The sequence below is a fragment of the Puma concolor genome, chromosome C1, assembly GCF_028749965.1.
Source record: "Puma concolor isolate L17-30 chromosome C1, mPumCon1.1.hap2, whole genome shotgun sequence".
Taxonomy (NCBI): domain Eukaryota; kingdom Metazoa; phylum Chordata; class Mammalia; order Carnivora; family Felidae; genus Puma; species Puma concolor.
In genome coordinates this window covers 40,810,187-40,829,547 of record NC_141674.1, presented here as the reverse complement: position 1 = coordinate 40,829,547, position 19,361 = coordinate 40,810,187, and the positions used below count along the sequence as shown (strand labels likewise).

The 19,361-nt window shown below is 36.4% G+C and overlaps 1 protein-coding gene across 3 annotated transcripts in view; it reads left to right on the top strand.

The window, feature by feature from the left end:
- The window catches only part of FAF1 (Fas associated factor 1), a 514,886-nt gene that overhangs the window by 71,406 nt on the left and 424,119 nt on the right, over positions 1-19,361 (top strand). For all 3 annotated transcript variants that reach the window (XM_086716934.1, XM_086716936.1, XM_086716935.1), the window contains exon 2: positions 2,905-2,973. In XM_086716934.1, coding sequence (XP_086573060.1) covers positions 2,905-2,973 — 69 coding nt within the window. The remainder of the gene's footprint in view (positions 1-2,904; positions 2,974-19,361) is intronic.

The following is a 19,361-nucleotide window of genomic DNA, read 5'->3' as shown; positions in this document are numbered from 1 at the left end:
AAAAATTTTTTTTCATTTTATTTATTTTCATTTTTTTTAAACATTTATTCATTTTTGAGAGTGAGAGAGAGTATGAGTAGGGGAGGGGCAGAGAGAGTGAGAGACACAGACTCAGAAGCAGGCTCCAGACTCTGAGCTGTCAGCACAGGGCCCTATGTGGTGCTTGAACTCACAGACCGTGAGTTCATGACCTGAGCTGAAGCCAGATGCTTAACCAACTGAGCCACCCAGATACCCCCCCCCCAATTTTTTTTAATGTTTATTTATTTTTGAGAGAGAGAGGGAGGGAGGGAGAATCTGAAGCAGGCTCTAGGCTCTGAGCTGTCAGCACAGAGCCCTGTGTGGGGCTCGAACCTACAAACTGTGAGATCATGACCTGAGCCTACTGGAATGCTTAACCGACTGAGTCACCCAGGTGTTCCCTGCAGATTTCCCCTTTGGTCCTTGTAGTCAACCCTTCTTCCTATCCTAAGCCTCTGATAATTAATATGTTTTCTGTTCTTATAACTTTGCATTTTCTAAAATGTTATGTAATTGGAATTATACAGTATGTAAGCTTTTGAGCCTGGCTCAAAACACATTGCATAGTAATGTACAATAGCACATTGTACAATGTACAGTTGTACATTGTACAGTTGTACATATGTACAATAGCATAATACATTTGAAGATTTATTGCCGTTGTTTTGAGTCATCAGTAATGTGTTCATTTTTGTTGCTGAGTAATTTTCTATTGCATGAATGTACAGTTGAAGGAAATTTGGGATGTCTTCTGTTTTTAGTGATGATGAATAAAGCTGTTATAAACATTCATGTATAATTTTCATGTGAACATAAGTTTTAATTTCTTAGATAAATAATACCTAAGAAGTAGGATTACTATATCATAACTTTCTAAGAAAATTGCTAACTAACTTTGCAAAGTGGCCATATAATTTTGAGATTCTTATGTAATACATATATCAGTGTATGAGAGTTCTGGTTCTTCTGCATCCTTACCATCACTTGATGTTAGTGTTTTGGATTTTAGACACTCTAGTGTATTGAAGTGGCATCTCTGTTTGTTTTACATATTCCTATTAACTAATGCTGTTGAACATTTTTTCATGTGTATTTATTTGTGTATCTTCTTTGGGGAAGTTTCTGTTGAAATCTTTTGCCATCCATCCATCCATCCATCCATCCATCCATCCATCCATTTGTTTATTAATTATGTTTATTTATTTGGAGAGAGAGAGAAAGAGCATGAGCAGGAGAGGGGCAGACAGAGAGGGAGAGACCGTCCCAAGCTGGCTCCGCAGTGTCAGTGCAGAGCCCAGTGTGGGGCTTGAACCCCCAAACCCTAAAATCATGACCTGAACTGAAATCAAGAGTCGGTTGCTCAGCCGACTGAGCCACCAGGTGCCTCTTTATTATTTATTTTAATTGAGTTTTGAGACTTCTTCTTATATTTTGGTTATTAATCTTTTATTAGGTGTGTTTTGCTGATATTTTCTCCCAGTGTGTGGCCTGGCTTTTCATAACCTTAACAGTGTCTTTCAAAGTGCAGTGATTCTTAATTTTAATGAAGTCCATTTTATCAGTATTTTTGGGCTTTACTTTAGCTGTTGTGTCTAAGGCTCCTGAAGATTTCTTAGATTCTTCATATGTTTTCAGCACTAAAATTAGAATGGAATTAATAAATGTAACTAGAAAGGTTTTAGTATCCTTTCTTTAGTATTAAGAAAGTAAAATGGGGCACCTGGTTGGCTCAGTTGGTTAAGTGTCTTACTCTTGATTTTGGTTCAAGTCATGCTCTCATGGTTCGTGAGTTCAAGCTCCACATTGGGCTCTGTGCTGACATTGTGGAGCCTGTTTGGGATTCTCTGTCTCCTTCTCTGCTCCATGCTGTGCAAGCTCTCTCCCAAATAAATAAACCTAAAAAAATTATGTTTTAATTAAGCCAGTATGTTCAAAATGGTCATCTCAACACACATTTAATAGAAAAATTATTATTTTTAAAGGTTTTGATTTTAAGTAATGTGTCTACACCCACTGTGGGGCTCGAACTTACAACCCTGAGATGAAGAGTTGCATGCTTTACCAACTGAGCCAGCCAAGCGCTCTGAAAAATTATTATTAATTCTTTTAATAATTTTTTTAAAAGCTTCTTTATTTTTTAGAGAGAGAGTGAGGGCCTGTGTGCGCAGTTGGGGAGGAATAGAGAGGGAGAGAGAGAATCCCAAGTAGGCTCTGCAATGTCAGTGTAGAACCTGATGTGGGCCTAGTGGGCCTTGAACTCACGAACTGTGAAATTACAGCCTGCGCCAAAGTTGGGCCCTTAACTGACTGAGCCACCCAGGTGCCCCTTAAAAATAAAGAATTTATGTTTTAATTTTTGTTCTAACTGCCACCCTCACGTGTATTTCACACAGCATATCTTAACTCAGTTGAGGCACATTTCAGGGACTCCCTATCCATGTATGTCTAGTGGCTACGATATCAGAAAGCACAGATCTAGAAGTTTTAATAGTTTTAGGTTTTACTTTAAATCTGTTATTTATTTTGAGTTACATTTTGTATAGGTATGGGTTGAAGTTCTTTTTACATGGTTGTCATCAGAAATGTTTTAATAAAAGCTCTGGGCTGTTAGAAATCTAGAGATTATTCTAGGCTCTAAAGCTCAAGATTTAAACATAGCTTTCTGTTACTGCTTCATTGTCTTTTATTTCAGTGCAGTGTAAATTTACTTTGTAATTAATTTTCAAACCATATTTGTAAAATGCTAAGATGTGTTAGGGATTTAGTGTCTTGGCTTTATTCACATACCTTTTCAAACTTAAATTACACATTATGCTCTTTACCTTTTTAAGATTAACCTCCCCATTCGCAAACTCATATCTAAAATTCTTACTTTGTTTCCAGGCATGTACTGGCATTGAAAACATTGATGAAGCTATTACATTGCTTGAACAAAATAATTGGGACTTAGTGGTAAGTACTTCTTTTTTTTCTTTTTTGCAGCTTTGTTGAGATATAATTGGCATATAGCATATAAATTTAAGGTGTATAACCTGATGATTTGATATACATGTATATTGTGACATGATCAACACAATAAGGTTAGTTAACATATCTGTCATCTCACAGTTACTTTTCTGTGTGTGATAAAAACTTTTAAGATTTACTCTTTTAGCAATTTTGAAGTATACAGTGTAGTTTTGTTAACTCTAATTGCCTTGCTGTACATTAGATCCCCATTTATTCATTTTATACCTGGAAATTTGTATTTTTTGACCACCTTCATTCTGCCCTACCCCTGATAACCACCAATCTAATCTGTTTCTGTGAATTCCATTTTCTTTTAGATTCCACATAAAAGTGAGATCATACAGTGTTTGTTTCCTCAGAATTATTTCAAGAATTTTTTCTTTACCTGACCAGTAATCAAATTTTATTAATTTTTCAGTGTCCTTAACATTCCTTATAGATGATTCAGCATACCATAGCCATTAATAATTTTAATCTCAGTGCACAAAATCTAAATGTCTTATCTTTAATATGAAGTTCATATTTAGTTCAGTATTAAATTACTAAATTATTATGAATTCTTAGATAATTATATGGTTCTTAAAGTTGTTCTCTTCTCACTGTGTATTAAGGTTCCTCTTCCCCTGAAATATTTTGATTGAGATGCTTGGTAGGAGAGAAAAGTCAGACATGTCTAAATGTCAGAATAATTCTATTTGATGTTTCCTCCTCACTTCCTGGAGCTCTCACTATTGATCACCCCTTTCTAAAGCTATTAAAGAAATGACATTCTTGTGTGGTTAAAACATTTTTTTTTAGTGAACTTCAGACAGTTTATTTTAGAAGTGGTTTAATGTTTTGAATGGTGGGAGGCAGTAACTCATAAATCAAGTCCGGACACAGCACTACAGAATTGTAATTTATGAGTTGTTTAAAAAAAAATTTTTTTTAACGTTGATTTTTGAGAGACCGAGACAGAGCATGAGTGGGGGAGGGGCAAAGAGAGAGGGAGACCCAGAATCCAAAGCAGGCTCCAGGCTCTGAGCTGTCAGCACAGAACCTGATGTGGGACTTGAACCCATCAACTGTGAGATTATGACCTGAGCCGAAGTCAGATGCTTAACCAATTGAACCACCCAAGTTCCTCATAAACATGAATTGTTTAACAGTATTGGAATAATACTGGTTGTGTTGGGATGACACAGGTGTCCCTCAGTGCCTTTGAAATCCTAAAAAAGTCCAAATTACAATTTTGAAGAAGTGTTAATTTTCAGAGGTAAAAACTTGAGATGTGGGCTTAGAGAGCTGAGATTAGATATCCAGCTGTGTTCAAGTCCATGCATGCATTTATATAATCAACCATTAATTATCTATGTGTTTTGTGAAGATTTACTACTTTTAATTTTTGTACTCAAAATACGAAAAATCTTTATTTTCAGCTTGTACAACTAATTGTTTAACATTTTCTAGTATATTATGCAAGGGTGTTTTCTTTTAATTGTGTGATTAAATTTTTCTAAATACAGATGAGTTAGTTCTAGTCCTCCTGTTTTGTAATGTGCATTTTTCACAACAGTGTATCACGAATGTCTTTATCTAAATAAATGTGACTGGTTATTCTTTTTAATGTTCTTCTAATGTTTGCATGGTATTTCAAGGGATGGTTGTAGCATAATTTTACCAGTCAGTCCTATGCTGTTAGACATTTAGGATTTTTGCAGTGTTTTGCTAATATACACATTACTGTAGAGAATATTGTTGAACATCGTGGTGTGTGTAACCTATTATTTTCCTAGAAGATATTGAATAAATTCAAATCATAAGTGAATTTCTGGGTCAAATTATATATATATTTAAGTTTTTGGATATTTATAGTCAATTGCCTTCCAGGATGGTTGCATTAATATGTACATTTTTGAGATTGTCTATTTCATTAAACCAGAGCTTCATTATTTTTCATATAAGAAAAATGTTCAAAGAACACCTTTGGTACTTGTCAGAGTTTACAAATGCTTGAAATTATGGTCTGACTTGAAATCCATGCTTTTACAATGATACAATCTTCTTTTAAACATATTTTTATTCTTTCCTTCTTTTTTTCTTTTAAGTTTTTCTGTTAATCACCCTCTGCTCATCATGACACATGCACTCTTTAATCTCCATCACATATTTCACACTTCCTCCCTGCTCACCTCCCTTCTGATGACCCTTATTAGTTTGTTCTCTATGATTAAGAATCTGTTTCTTGGTGTGTGTCTTTTTCCCCCCCTTTGCTTATTTGTTTTGTTTCTTAAATTCCACATATGAGTGAAATCATATGGTATTTGTTTTTTTCTGACTGACTTATTACTCTTGGCATTATACTCTGTAGCTCCATCCATGTCATTGCAAATGGTAAGATTTTATTCTTTTTTATGGCTGAATAATATTTCATTGTATATATATATACCATGTCTGCTTTATCCATTCATCAGTCAATGGACAGTTAGGCTGCTTCCATAATTTGGCTATTGTAAGTAATGCTGCTGTAAATATTGGAGTGTATATATCCCTTTGAATTAGTGTTTTTGTTTTTTTTTTTAAATTTTTTTTTTTCAACATTTATTTATTTTTGGGACAGAGAGAGACAGAGCATGAACGGGGGAGGGGCAGAGAGAGAGGGAGACACAGAATCGGAAACAGGGTCCAGGCTCCGAGCCATCAGCCCAGAGCCTGACGCGGGGCTCGAACTCACGGACTGCGAGATCGTGACCTGGCTGAAGTCGGATACTTAACCGACAGCGCCACCCAGGCGCCCCTGAATTAGTGTTTTTGTATCCTTTGGTTAAACAGTTGTGCCATTGCTAGATTGATTATAGGGTAGTTCTATTTTTAACTTAAAAATTTTTTTAATGTTTATTTATTTTGAAAGAGAGAGCAAGCTTGAGTGGGGGAGGGGCAGAGAGGGAGAGAGAGAGAAAGAGAGAGAGAGAGACTCAGAATCCAAAGCAAGCACCAGGCTCTGAGCTTTCAGCAAAGAGCCCCATGTGGGGCTTAAACTCACAAGCCGCAAGCAAGATCAAGACCTGAGCCGAAATCTGACACTCAACGACTGAGCCACCCAGGTGCCCCTCTACTTTTAACTTGTTGAGAAACCTCCATGCTGTTTTCCAGAGTGGCTGTACCAGTTTGCATTCCTACCATCAATGCAAGAGGGTTCCCTTTCTTGGCATCCTTGCCAACACCTGTTGTTTCCTGTTTTGTTAAGTTTAGCCATTATTACAGGCATGAGGTAATATCTGGTTGTAGTTTTGATTTGCATTTCCCTGAATTGAGTGATGTTGTGCATCTTTTCATGTGTCTGTTGACCATCTGGATGTCTTCTCTGGAGAAATGTTTGTTCATGTTTTCTGCCCATTTTTAGATTGGATTATTTGTTTCTTGGGCATGGAATTGTATCAATTTTTTATGTATTATGGATACTAACTCTTATCAGATATGTCATTGGCAAATATATTCTCCCATTCCATAGGTTGCCTTTAGTTTTATCAATTGTTTCCTTTGCTGTGTAGAGGCTTTTTATTTTGATGAAGGCCCAGTAGTTTAATTTTGCTTTCCCTTTGCCTCAAGGAATCTGTCTAGAAAAAAATCGGTCTGGCTGATGTCAGAGAGATTATTGCTTGTACTCTCTTCTATGATTTTTATAGTTTCAGGTCTTACATTTAGGGCTTTAATCCATTTTGAATTTATTTTTGTGTATGGTGAAAGAAGGTGGTCCAGTTTTATGCTTTTTGCATGTAGCTGTCCAGTTTTCTCAACATAATTTGTTGAAGAGACTTTTTCCCATTGGATATTCTCTTCTGCTTTGTCAAAAATTAATTGACCATATAATTGTGGGTTTATTTCTGGACTTTTATTCTGTTCCATTGATCTACGTTTCTATTTTTGTGCCAGTACCATACTGTTTTGATTACTATAGCTTTGTAATATAAGTTGAAGTCTGGAACTGGGATGCAGCTTGCCTTTTGTTTTCAGAATTGCTCTATTTGGGGTATTTTGTGGTTCCATATTAATTTTAGGATTGTTTGTTTCAGTTCTGTGAAAAGTGCTTGTCGTATTTTGATAAGGATTGCACTAAATATGTAGATTGCTTTGGGTGTAGACATTTTAACAGTATTAGTTCTTCTAGCCTGTGAGCATGGAATGCCTTTCCCTTTGTTTATGTCATCTTCAGTTTCTTTCATCAGTGTTTTATAGTTTTCAGAGTACAGGTCTTTTACCTCTTTGGTTAGGTTTATTCCTAGTTATCTTATTATTTTTGGTGCAGTTGTAAGTGGGATTGTTTTCTTAATTTCTCTTTCTGCTGCTTCATTATTGTTGTATGGAATTGCAACAGATTTCTGTAGATTGATTTTGTATCCCGGTGACTTCACTGAATGAGTGTATCAGTTCTAGCGGTTTTTTTTTGGTGGAGTCTTGAGGGTTTTCATGTCATCTGCAAATAATGAGAGTTTTACTTCTTCCTTACCTATTTGAATACCTTTTGTTTCTTTTTGTTGTGAGATTGCTGTGGCTAGGACTTCCAGTACTATATTGAATGAAAGTGGTGAGAATGGACATCCTTGTGTTGCTCCTGACCTGAAGGGAAAGGCTCTCAGTTTTTCTCCATTAAGGATGATGTTAACTGTGGGTTTGTCATATATGGCCTTTATTATGTTGATGTATGTTCCCTCTAAACCTACTTTGTTCAGGGTTTTTATCATGAATGGATGTTGTACTTTGTCAGATGCTTTTTCTGCATCTATTGAGATGATCATAGTTTTTATTTTTTCTCTTACTAACACGATGTATCACATTGATTGTTTAGCCATTGAACCATCCTTGCATCCCAGGAGTAAATCCCACTTGATTATGGTGAATGATATTTTTAATGTATTGTAGGATTCTATTTGCTAATATTTTGTTGAGGATTTCTGCATCTGTGTTTTTCAGAGATAATGGCCTCTAGGTCTCTTTTCTTGTGGTGTCTTTGGTTTTGGTATCAGTAATACTGGCCTCATAGAATGAATGAAGTTTTCCTTCCTTTTCTATCTTTTGGGATAGTTTGCGAAGAATAGGTATTAATTCTTCTTTAAATGTTTGGTAGAATTTGCTTGTGAAGCCATTTGGTCTTAACCTTTGTTTGTTGGGAGTTTAAAAAATTTTTTAAATGTTTTTATTTATTTTTTTATTCTAGAGAGAGAGGGAGAGAGAGAGCACGCATGCGAGAGCAGGGGAGAGAGGGGCAAAGGGAGAGAAAGAATCTTAAGCAGGCTCCATGCTCAGTGTAGAGCTTGATGTGGGGCTTGATCCAACAACCCTAGATCATGACATGAGCCAAAATTAAGAGTTGGATGCTACGCTAATTGAGCTACCCAGGCAGCCCTGTTGGGAGTTTTTTGATTTCTGATTCAGTGTTTTTGCTGGTAATTAGTCTGTTCAAATTTCTATGTATTTTTGTTTCCATTTTGTTTCTGTTTATTCATTTCTTCTAGGTTGTCCAATTTGTTGGTATATTGTTTTTCATAATGTTCTCTTATGATTGTATTTCTGTGATATCTATTGTTATTTGTCCTCTCTTATTTGTGATTTTATTTATTTGGGTCCTTTCCTTTTTTTTCTTGTTAAATCTGGCTAGAGGTCTATCAATTTTATTGATTTTTTTTTTCAAGGAACCAACTCCTAGTTTCATTGATTTATTATTTTTTAAGTTTCTACATCATTTATTTCCGCTCTAATCTTTATTATTTCCTGCCTTTTGCTCGTTTTAGGTTTTGTTCTTTTTCTGGCTTCTTTAGGTGCATCATTAGGTTATTTATTTGAGATTTTTCTTGGTTCTTGAGGTAAGCCTGTATTGTTATAAACTTCTCTCTTAGAACCACATTTGCTGCCTCCCAAGGTTTTGAATTGTGTTTTCATTTGTTTCCATGTACTTTTTAATTTCTTCTTTTATTTGTTGACCCACTCACTATTAAGTAGCCTGTTATGTAACCTCTCTGTATTTCTGCTCTTTCCAGATTTTTTTCTTGTGGTTGGTTTCTAGTTTCATAGCTTTGTGGTCAGAAAAGATGCATGGTATGACTTCACTCTTTGTAAGTTTGATGAGACCTGTTTTGCGGCCCAATATGTGATGTATTTTGGAGAATGTTCCTTGTGTACTTGAAAAGAATGTGTATTTGTTTTTAGGGTTGAATGTTCTGAATATATCTGTTAAGTCCATCTGGCCCAGTGGTTCATTCAAAGCCGTTGTTTCTTTGTTGATTTTCTGTTTAAATGACCTATTTGATGTCGGTGGGATATTAATGTCCCCTACTACTATTATTATTGTTATTATTATTATTATTTATCAATTATGTTTGTTATTAACTGTTTTATGTATTTGGGTGCTTTCATGTTGGGTACATAAATATTTACAATTATAATATCTTGTTGGATTGTCCCCTTTATTATATATTGTCCTTCTTTGTCTTTTTATAGACTTTGTTTTGTTTTTAAACTTTACTTATTTATGCTTATTATTTTCATTTTTTATTTTTAACCAAACTTTTTAAAGTTTATTTATTTAGTTTGAGAGAGACAGAAACAGCATGAATGGGGGAGGGGCAGAGACAGAGGGAGAAAGAGAATCCCATGCAGGCTCTGCACTGTCAGCACAGAGCCTGACATGGGGCCTGGTCTCATAAACTGTGAGATCATGACCTGAGCTGAAATCAAGAGTTATATGCTTAACCTACTGAGCCACCCAGGTGCCCCCAGACTTTGTTTTAGTCTATTTTGTCTGCTATAAGTATTGCTACTCTGGCTTTCTTTTGGCATCTTCATCCTCTCACTTTTTATCTGCAGGTGTCTCTAGGTCTAAAATGAGTCTTGTAGGCAACCTACACATGGGCCATTGTTTGTTTGTTTAATCCATTCTGTCACCTCATGTCTTTTGATTGGAGCATTTAGTCCATTTATATTCAAAGTAGGTATTGATAGAAATGTATTTATTGCCTTTTTATCGCTTGTATTGTGGTTGTTTCTGAAAATTTTCCCTGATCCTTTCTTGTCTTTCTTTCATGGGTTCCTTGTTTTCTTTAGTCATATATTTGGATTTCTTTGTTTTTATTCTTTGTATGTGTATTAGTAGTTTTTGATTTGTTGTTACCATTAGGTTTGTATATAACATCTTCTGCATATAGCAGTCCATATTAAATTCATGGTTGTTTAAGTTTGAACCCATTCTTTACTCCTTTCCTCCCCCTATTTTAGGTATATGGTATCATATGCTATGTACTTTTATATTGTAAGTTCCTTGACTGTTTTTTTTTTTTTTTACAAGAATACTCACTTTGACTACTTTTGTGTTTCCTACCTTTATACTGTCTTTTTTTTTTTTTCTCTTTCCTTTCCACTCGAGTCCCTTTTGATATTTCTTGCAGGGCTGGTTTAGTGATCATAAACTCCTTTAGTTATTGTTTGGGAAATTATTTATCTCTCTTTCTATTGTGAATGATAGCCTTGCTGTACAGAGTATTCTTGGCTGCAGGTTTTTCCCCTTAAGCACTCTGAATATATCATGCCACTCCTTTCTGGCTTGGAAGGTTCTGCTGAGAAATCTGCTGATAGCTTTATGCGGTTTCTTTTGTATGTACCTTTTTTTATCTGACTGCTTTTAGTATTTTCTTTATTGGTAAATTTTGTCATTTTAATTACAGTATGTCTTGTGGGTCTTCTTTTTTTGATTTTGATGGGGGTTCTCCATGCCTCCTGGATCTGGATGTCTGTTTCCTTCCCCAGATTAGGGAAGTTTTTAGCTATTTCATCAAATAAATTCTCTTCCCCCCTTTTCTCTCTTCTTTCTAGGCTCCTATAAAATGAACATCATTATGTTTGATGGAATCACTGAGTTTCTTAAGTCTATTCCAGTATTGCATAATTCTGTTTCCTCTTTTGTTCAGCTAGATAACTATACATTATTCTGTCTTCTAGGTCAGTAATTCATTTCTCTGCTTCTTTCATCCTGTTGTTCATTACATCAAGTGTATTTTTCATTTTGATTATTTAGCTCTTTATCTCTGCTATGTTATACCTTATCTGGGTTAATTGTCTCACTGATGTCTACCACTTTTTTCTCAATTTCAGTAAGTAGCTTTAAATTCTCCATCAACCATGTTACTTATATCTGTTTCACTTAGATCTGCAGCTGTGGTCTGATTCTATTCTTTCATTTGGGACAAATTCCTGTCTTCTTATTTTTCCTAAGTCTCTGTTCCCTTTTCTCTGTGTTAGGAAAGTCATCAACATTTCCTTTTCTTGAGGGTAATGGTTTTATGAAGAAGTCCTCTAGTGCCGTGCAGTGTAGTGTATCCTATTTGCCTAGGGCCTGGCGCTTCCAGAAATGTCCCCATGAGTGCTGCATGTGCTCTGTTTTGTCCTGACCACTTTATCCTTCAGGCCAGTTGTCTGCAGAGGCTCTCTTTGCCTGGGTTGGGCAGTGTTTGGTCCTTGGCCTGAAGGTGGCATTTTTTTTTTTTTTAACATTTATTTATTTTTGAGAGACAGAGCACAAGCGGGGAAGGGGCAGAGAGAGGGGAGACACAGAATCTGAAGCAGGCTCCAGGCTCTGAGCTGTCAGTACAGAGCCCGACATGGGGCTCGAACTCACGAACCATGAGATCATGACCTGAGCTGAAGTCAGATGCTTAATTGACTGAGCCACCTGGGTGCCCCTGAATATGGCATGTTTTAACTAGGTATGTTCTGGTCTGCTTATGAAATGAGAACTGTAGTTGCCACCACTGGAAGAAAGGCCTTGCAAAACTCCTGGGTGGGCGTCATGGTGTTGGCGGGGGTTTTGGGTGGGTCTTCTTGGGGAGAGGCCACCCCACTGGGACTGAGGCAATTGTGATTGGGAAGGTGGTTCTTCTGAAATATGGGGAGGTGGGGCTTAGTTTAAGCAAGTTAGGTAGCAAGTGTCGGCACTGTGCTTGTTCCTGCTGGTGGCCCTGTGCTTATGCTGAGGGGTGGGTGGGGGGAAGTGGTATCTGCCAGTTCCATTGTTTCCAGCAGGGTCTCTCTGTGAATGCTGCCTCTCTGGGACATGTTCCAAGATGAGCAAATAATCTCCCCACTGCCTCAGGTTCTCTTCAGAACAGTTTCCATGCTGTATGTCCATAGGCTGTTTATCCTGCTTTCTCTTCAAGAGCAGCCACAGTGTCCTTTGAGCTCTCTCAGAGCAAAGAATGTTGACCTTTAATACTCTAGGCTTAAACCCCTGCTGGTTGCAAGAACTCCTGAAATTTGGGCCCTGACGCTTTCCAAGCCAATTGCTGTGGGGATTCGTTTTTCCATGTGTTCTCCTGTATCCTGCTCTCTCACCCTTGTCTGCAACTGGGGCTCTCCCCACCACAGCAGCCATGATCTGTTTGTCTCTCAAATTGCATCTCTGCATTTTGTACCTTCTTTGAGGTGGCCTCTTTTCTTCCTTTAGTTGTGGAGTTTGTTCTGCCAGTCTTCAGATAAATTTCTGGTGCATTTTGGTTGATTTGATAGTTATCTAGTTGTATTTGTGGGATGAGGCAAGCCTAGGGTCCTCCTACTCTGCCACCGTATCTTCCTAATCTGTTGTGCTATATTTTTTTTTAAATTGTTTTTCAACGTTTTTTTATTTATTTTTGGGACAGAGAGAGACAGAGCATGAACGGGGTAGGGGCAGAGAAAGAGGGAGACGCAGAATCGGAAACAGGCTCCAGGCTCTGAGCCATCAGCCCAGAGCCCGACGCGGGGCTCGAACCCACGGACCGCGAGATCGTGACCTGGCTGAAGTTGGACGCTTAACCGACTGCGCCACCCAGGCGCCCCTGTTGTGCTATATTTTTATCAGAGCACTGTATAGATGACATGTCCATGATTTCTATGGAGATGGAAAGTGTCAGGAACTTATTCAGAATAATGTCTGCAGGTTTCTTGTCTTGAAGTTTTTTTTTTTTTTTGCAATCTCACGTGCATTATTTAGTTTGTGTATTTTTAGGGTGTCTTTTGGAGAGGTTGATATAAATTGTTGTTTGAGATTAAAAATCCCCCCAAGCTAATCTTGTGTGGTATTGATGAAAGGAGTATGGGATGGAGTTAAGTGAGGTTGTGGGCTTAGAGTGATGGAGTACAAGTCTTTCATCTGAAAATTACCAGTTGTGGTGTCAAGGGGAGGGGGCAGGAAATGAATGTAAACTCTTTCCTAATGTCCTTTCTGTTGGTCCATGTTCTTTAGCTTTGAAGGGTAAAACATTAATTGATTCTGCCTTTTTTTCAGTCCATTCTATCTAGAATATTGTAAAGGACAATTTTCCTAGGTAGTGTTAAATAATTGCGTGGTACGAGTACTCTTCTTCAACTATTTCTCAGTTATTTGATTTTGGAAAATATTGTAATAGCACTTGGCTTAAAAACACTGGTTAAATTTCTGCAGAAATGTAATTTCACACTTTTTCGGGCCCACACAAAAGCATCAGGATCTCTCTCACAACCTTAATCTTTGGGTTTCTTTTGAAATATATGTCCTAACTGGCTTTTCTCTGCAAATAATCCACTTGTATCCACAGTAAAAATTTGCTGTGCTGTGTAACTATATTCTATACATTCTCTCATTGTCCTATTTTTATACAAGGTTTATGCTTTTAAAAAATGAAACTTGAATATTTTGAATAACTTACTACTAGTTCAAACTTTTCATTGGTATCATGGCACTTTTTATATGGTGTTTTATGTATTTTGCCTGTGCAGGGTATTTTATCTTTCTAAATTATGATTATCACTGCTCTATATTTTATGGGCCTTATGGAACAGTTTGCATAATTTGAGTTTTAAACCTTGGACATAATATATTTAAGATTTCCTGTATATATCAGTTCACCTTCTCCCGTGTTTTTGTGCCCATTTTGCTAGAGAAGGGTAGAGAAATGTGAGTTAGGTACCAGAGTTTGGGATTGTGACGATTTTAAGAAAGCCCATTATATCAGTACTGAGTGTTTACAGTTTATCCAGATTTATGCTAGATAGAGTAGGATCTTAAATAAAGTAACAATATATGGTAGCTGACTTTGATAAGTGTACTGAAAATTTGATAAGACATCTGGTTTCTTATACATGTATATTATACTCAAATGGGAATATCTTCTTGAAAAATAATGATTGCAAGTATTTTTGCTATTTTATAGATGTAGACACAAATTACATATTCTGTATGAAAATATCACTGAGTCCCAGGAATTTTAGTTATTAGTCACTTATCCCGATCTTGTACATTATTTTCATTGTATTGCTATTCACAAACTAGTGCTTCCAAACCCTTTTCTAAGTACTCCCCAGTTGACTCTATTTTGGGGTAACTGTAGGTTATATATGCAAAAATTCTGAAAACAAAATAACATGAAGTTTAATTCTTCTTTTTTTAACCTTTATTTATTATTGAGAGACAGAGCATGAGCATGGGAGGGGCAGAGAGAGGAGCAGACACAGAATCTGAAGCAGGTTCCAGGCTCTGAGCTGTTAGCACAGAATCCGACAAGGGGCTCGATTCCACAAACCACGAGATTATGACCTGAGCCAAAGTCAGACATTTAACCAACTGAGCCACCCAGGCACCCCACATGAACTTTAATTCTGTTGGGCAGTATCTCGAGCTACTGTTTTACTTGAAATGAAGACTGTAGTTTTACTCTGCCTGCCTCCATCTACCTCAGACTGAGTTTTCACCTTGTTTTCACTTACATTTAAGAGATTAACGTTGTTATGGTTGATTTCCTTCCTTGCAGATGAGTATTTTCAGTTTATATCCAGAAAGATGAGCACATAAGGAAGAATGACTGCCAATGAATTAGAATCTCTTACAAAGATTGCATGGAAGCATGCTATGTAATCACTATAAATTTTAATGTAGGCTCCAGATTTGACCCAGTGTTCATTTTTTGTTTTCAGTACAGAAGAGTTTGTGCCAGTGGAGAATAGAAATCTATATAGTTTGTGTTAATTGTGAGTAACCAAAATGTGAGACAGTTAACTATAGTGAAAACCCATTGTATTCATCTTGAATCAGGAGGCTGGCTTTTCAAATCTCTTGTCATTCTTTTATTGAGTATGGTCTAAGCTGAGTTACTTCTTTCTGAACTTTTTTTTACATATAATAAGGGGTTTGGATTAAATTACATTCAAGATCCCTTGATACATGAAATGTTTATGAAAAATTGATTTATGTTCTAATTCCTATTAAGATTCTGTAAAAATCAAATATGAATAGTAATATAAGCAAAAATTTTAGTAGAACTTCATCAGTGTTTGGAATACTTGTATACATACCATTTTGTTTAATCTTTTTAACAACTTTGTAATGTAGATAATGGCAGGACAAGATGCTATGCCAGTTGTTTCACAGGTCTGTATATATGAAACTCCTTCAATAAAATAAAATTTCTAATAAGCTCAAGGAGATCTAGGGAAAGATATTTGACATATACTTGATAACCCAGTGCCACATGAAAAGTAAAAGTAAAAAAAAAGTAAAAGTAAACCTGGCCATACTACATATTAAGTACTCTATGCTCTTAGGGAATGATTTTTGAACTTTGCACCATAGTTCTGCTCTAGTTTTCTGCCTGTGCTGACATAGCTGTTTTGCTGAAGAAAGACTCTATTCAGAGTGCTTGTATTTATCTTTACATGTTTCAAATTAATGCAAAAATGAAACAAATCTTCCTATTTATTTTTGGATCATTATTAAATTACTAGTCTTCATTGGTAGATTTGTATTAATAGAAGCTTGTATGTAGTGGTAAACACTGAAGAGTCAAACGTAAGGAAAATTATCATCCACATAATTTGTCTCATTTTCAGATTCATTGAGGTGCTTTGAGATCTTTCTATTACACCAATTTTCACTTTTGAAGAAATGTATCTTAATGATTACCCTAAAATTCCTTAGGAAAATTTCTTTTGCTACCCTACTCAGGATGTGGCTGTAGAGTTCCTTGAGTGTGTACTGCTTTTCTACTTTATACAAGTGTTTTGAACACCTGCAGTTTTATGAATGAACTAGTTTAGCCAGTGATATAATGAGTCTCTGTTGTCATCAGAAAGCAGCCAAGCATTGAGTGCTGCCCTTCATCAATGGCCATTAGACACTGGCTTATACTTGCACAGATCCTTGCTATGACAAAAGAGAAGTTATTGTGAAGGAATATCTCATATTAATTTCTCCTCTGCTATAGCCTTCTTTGTTTTCCTTCTTTTTGAGGGACCATAAGCCCATTGTTCTACAGAAGTTTTCACTTTTTCAGTTTGTAATTTGACTATCATTCCATCTCTACCATCTGCCCTTTTATTGAGGGTGTACTTTGTGCTAGGTATTACGTCAAGTGGTTTACCTACATTATTTCATTTAATCTTCAGAGCAGTTCCAAAAGGTGGATAGGTAGGTATTAGGTTTTTTTTATAGATGAGAAACTGAGGCCCAATAAAGTAAACTGTACATGCTTGTGCATCTGATAAGAAGTAAAGCTGTGATTCTGAACTCTTGTCTGTCAATCTATAAAAATGTTCATGCCTTTAAAGTCATGGTATTAAATTTTCCATAGCAGTGTGTGTGTGTATCTATCTCCTCTTTACTGCTATATTTTCCTTTCCGGCATTCACAACTAATTTCATATTGTCAAGTGAAAGAACTTTTGCTTTGGTTACCTAGTGGTACTTTAAATATATTTATGCATTTTTTTCAAATAGATTCTAAGATTCTGAAAGAAAGTGCTTGCATTTTGTTTTTAATGTTTATTTTTGAGAGAGAGAGAGGGAAAGCACATGCATGTGAGTGGGGAATGGGCAGAGATGGGGGGAGGGGCAGAGAGAGAAGGTACAGAGGATCTGAAATAGGCTCTGCGCTGACAGCAGAGAGCCTGATGTGGAGCTCAAACTTAAGAACCATGAGATCATGACCTGAGCTGAATTTGGACACTTAACCAAGAGCCACCAGGTGCTCCAGGATTGTGTTTCTTATTAATTTTGTCTTGGCACATGATATTTGTTTAATAAATGCTTATTTGACTGCTTTTTCTTACTAGTACACTTTAATTTTTTTTTTAAATTTTTAAATGTTTATTTATTTTTGAGAGAGAGAGAGAGAGAGAGAGAGAGGCAGAGTGTGAGCAGGGGAAGGGCCGAGAAAGAGGGGGACACAGAATCTGAAGTAGGCTAGAGACTCCAAGCTGTCAGAGCCTGATGTGGGGCTTGAACTCACGAACCATGAGATCATGACCTGAGCCAAAGTTGAATGCTAAACCGACTGAGCGACCCAGGTGCCCCCACACTTTAATTTTTAAGTCTGTTTTCCATCCCCATCTTTTGCATATTTGACAAGTACTTGCTGTTAAAAGACTTATTGCTAGTACTCTTCCTTACCTGGCAAATATAAAGTTTGAGGAAAGAGGGAGGATAACTCAGATACCAAGGAATATGATTGGGCTGATTTAATTATCTCTCTAATAACATTTAGATGGTCTTCTGTTGCAGCTTTTTAAGTAGTATGTCTGAAAACAAATCCTTTCTGTCTTTTCTCCTTCTGTTTATTTCTGGTTGTGCTAATCTGGTTGTGCTAACATAAAGAAAGCTCTTCACATGACCCAACCTGTCTGAAGTTTTTCATCAGTTCTCCATCTCAGGAGACAGCTTAAGTACAGTGAAGGACTACTGCTATTTAAAGTGTGATTAAGTGGATGTGAAAGAATTCTACCTTTTAGAAGAATACTTAAATTTTTACAAACATGAAATTGTCAGTTTACCAACCTCAGCAGTGGTTCACATTATCAAAACATAATTGTTTGATGTCTACGTTTTTACCCCTGACTGCAACTTGACTTTCTGCTTATCTTTTCATTAGATTTTGCTCCATGTTGTACTACTTTTGTTTTAAATATAATCTCATTCTAGAGGTACTTCCTTGCATGACCCAAACATCTCTTTTGTAAAACCTATGTTAGGTAAAAGTTTAGAGACTTTAAGACCTAGTAAAAAAAGTGGTGTGTTAATTTATGGTTAATTAATAATGTGCCCACATTTTGTTGTGTGAATGAACATTTTGTTGTGTGAATGTTTTGTTGAATGAAATTTGAAACTCTGGCTAATATTTATTGTTTTTTGATTTCTAGTATACTTGTTTAACCTATGTTTTAGAACATGCAGTTAAACTAATTGAAATCATGAGGAGTCAGCTCACTGCTGTGAAACTAAGCTAAAAGCTTTATGCTAGTTATGAAAGAAGTAGTATATGCTACTTAATTAAGGCTTGAACATTTAAAAGAAAATAAAAATTTAAATGGTTTTGTTTTTAAAATTGATCAGTTCTGTCGGATGCATTTTGATTTTGATGGTTTTTTTAAAAAATTTTTATTTACTTTTGAGAGAGAGAGACAGACAGAATGCAAGTAGGGGAGGGGCAGATAGAGGGGGAGTCACAGAAGCTGAAACACGCTCCAGGCTCCAAGATGTCAGCACAGAGCCTGCCCCAGGGCTCGAACCCATGAACTGTGAGATCATGACCTGAGCCGAAGTCAGATGCTTAACTTGACTGAGCTGCCCAGGTGCCCCTGATCTTGATATTTTATAAAGCTTGCTAACCTACAGGTTAGCTTGATTTTAAAAAATGAGTATATTTTCCACAAGTTACCTTCTTATATGGTACTTAACTAATTTATTTCTGTTACTTGAATTGTTTTAAACAAAATATCATTGCAGCAGTGTCCTTGGTTAGCACACCTGTAAGTGTGATGACTTGCAGTTCCTCTTGCTGGTTTCTAGGATCAGCTGACATAAATCAGTGTGTGCTTAGGAAAGAAAAATATGGCACTTAGAATTCCTGTTTTCATATTTATACTGACAGTTTTTAAAAATTTTGCTACTTAGCAATAATATAACTTTTTAAAAATTTTAGTTATACTTCTGTATTTAAGGAAGAGGCAGTTAAAATAATATGTTCACATAAAAATTTATATTTCCTTTTATAGCCCCGTAGCTTCTCATTTTCTTCATTCTCATTAATTTATTAAAAAATTTTTTTTGCGGGGTGCCTGGGTGGCGCAGTCGGTTAAGCGTCCGGCTTCAGCCAGGTCACGATCTCGCGGTCCGTGAGTTCGAGCCCCGCGTCAGGCTCTGGGCTGATGGCTCGGAGCCTGGAGCCTGTTTCCGATTCTGTGTCTCCCTCTCTCTCTGCCCCTCCCCCGTTCATGCTCTGTCTCTCTCTGTCCCAAAAATAAATAAAAAAATGTTGAAAAAAAAAATTTAAAAAAAAAAAATTTTTTTGCAATAAGAATGCT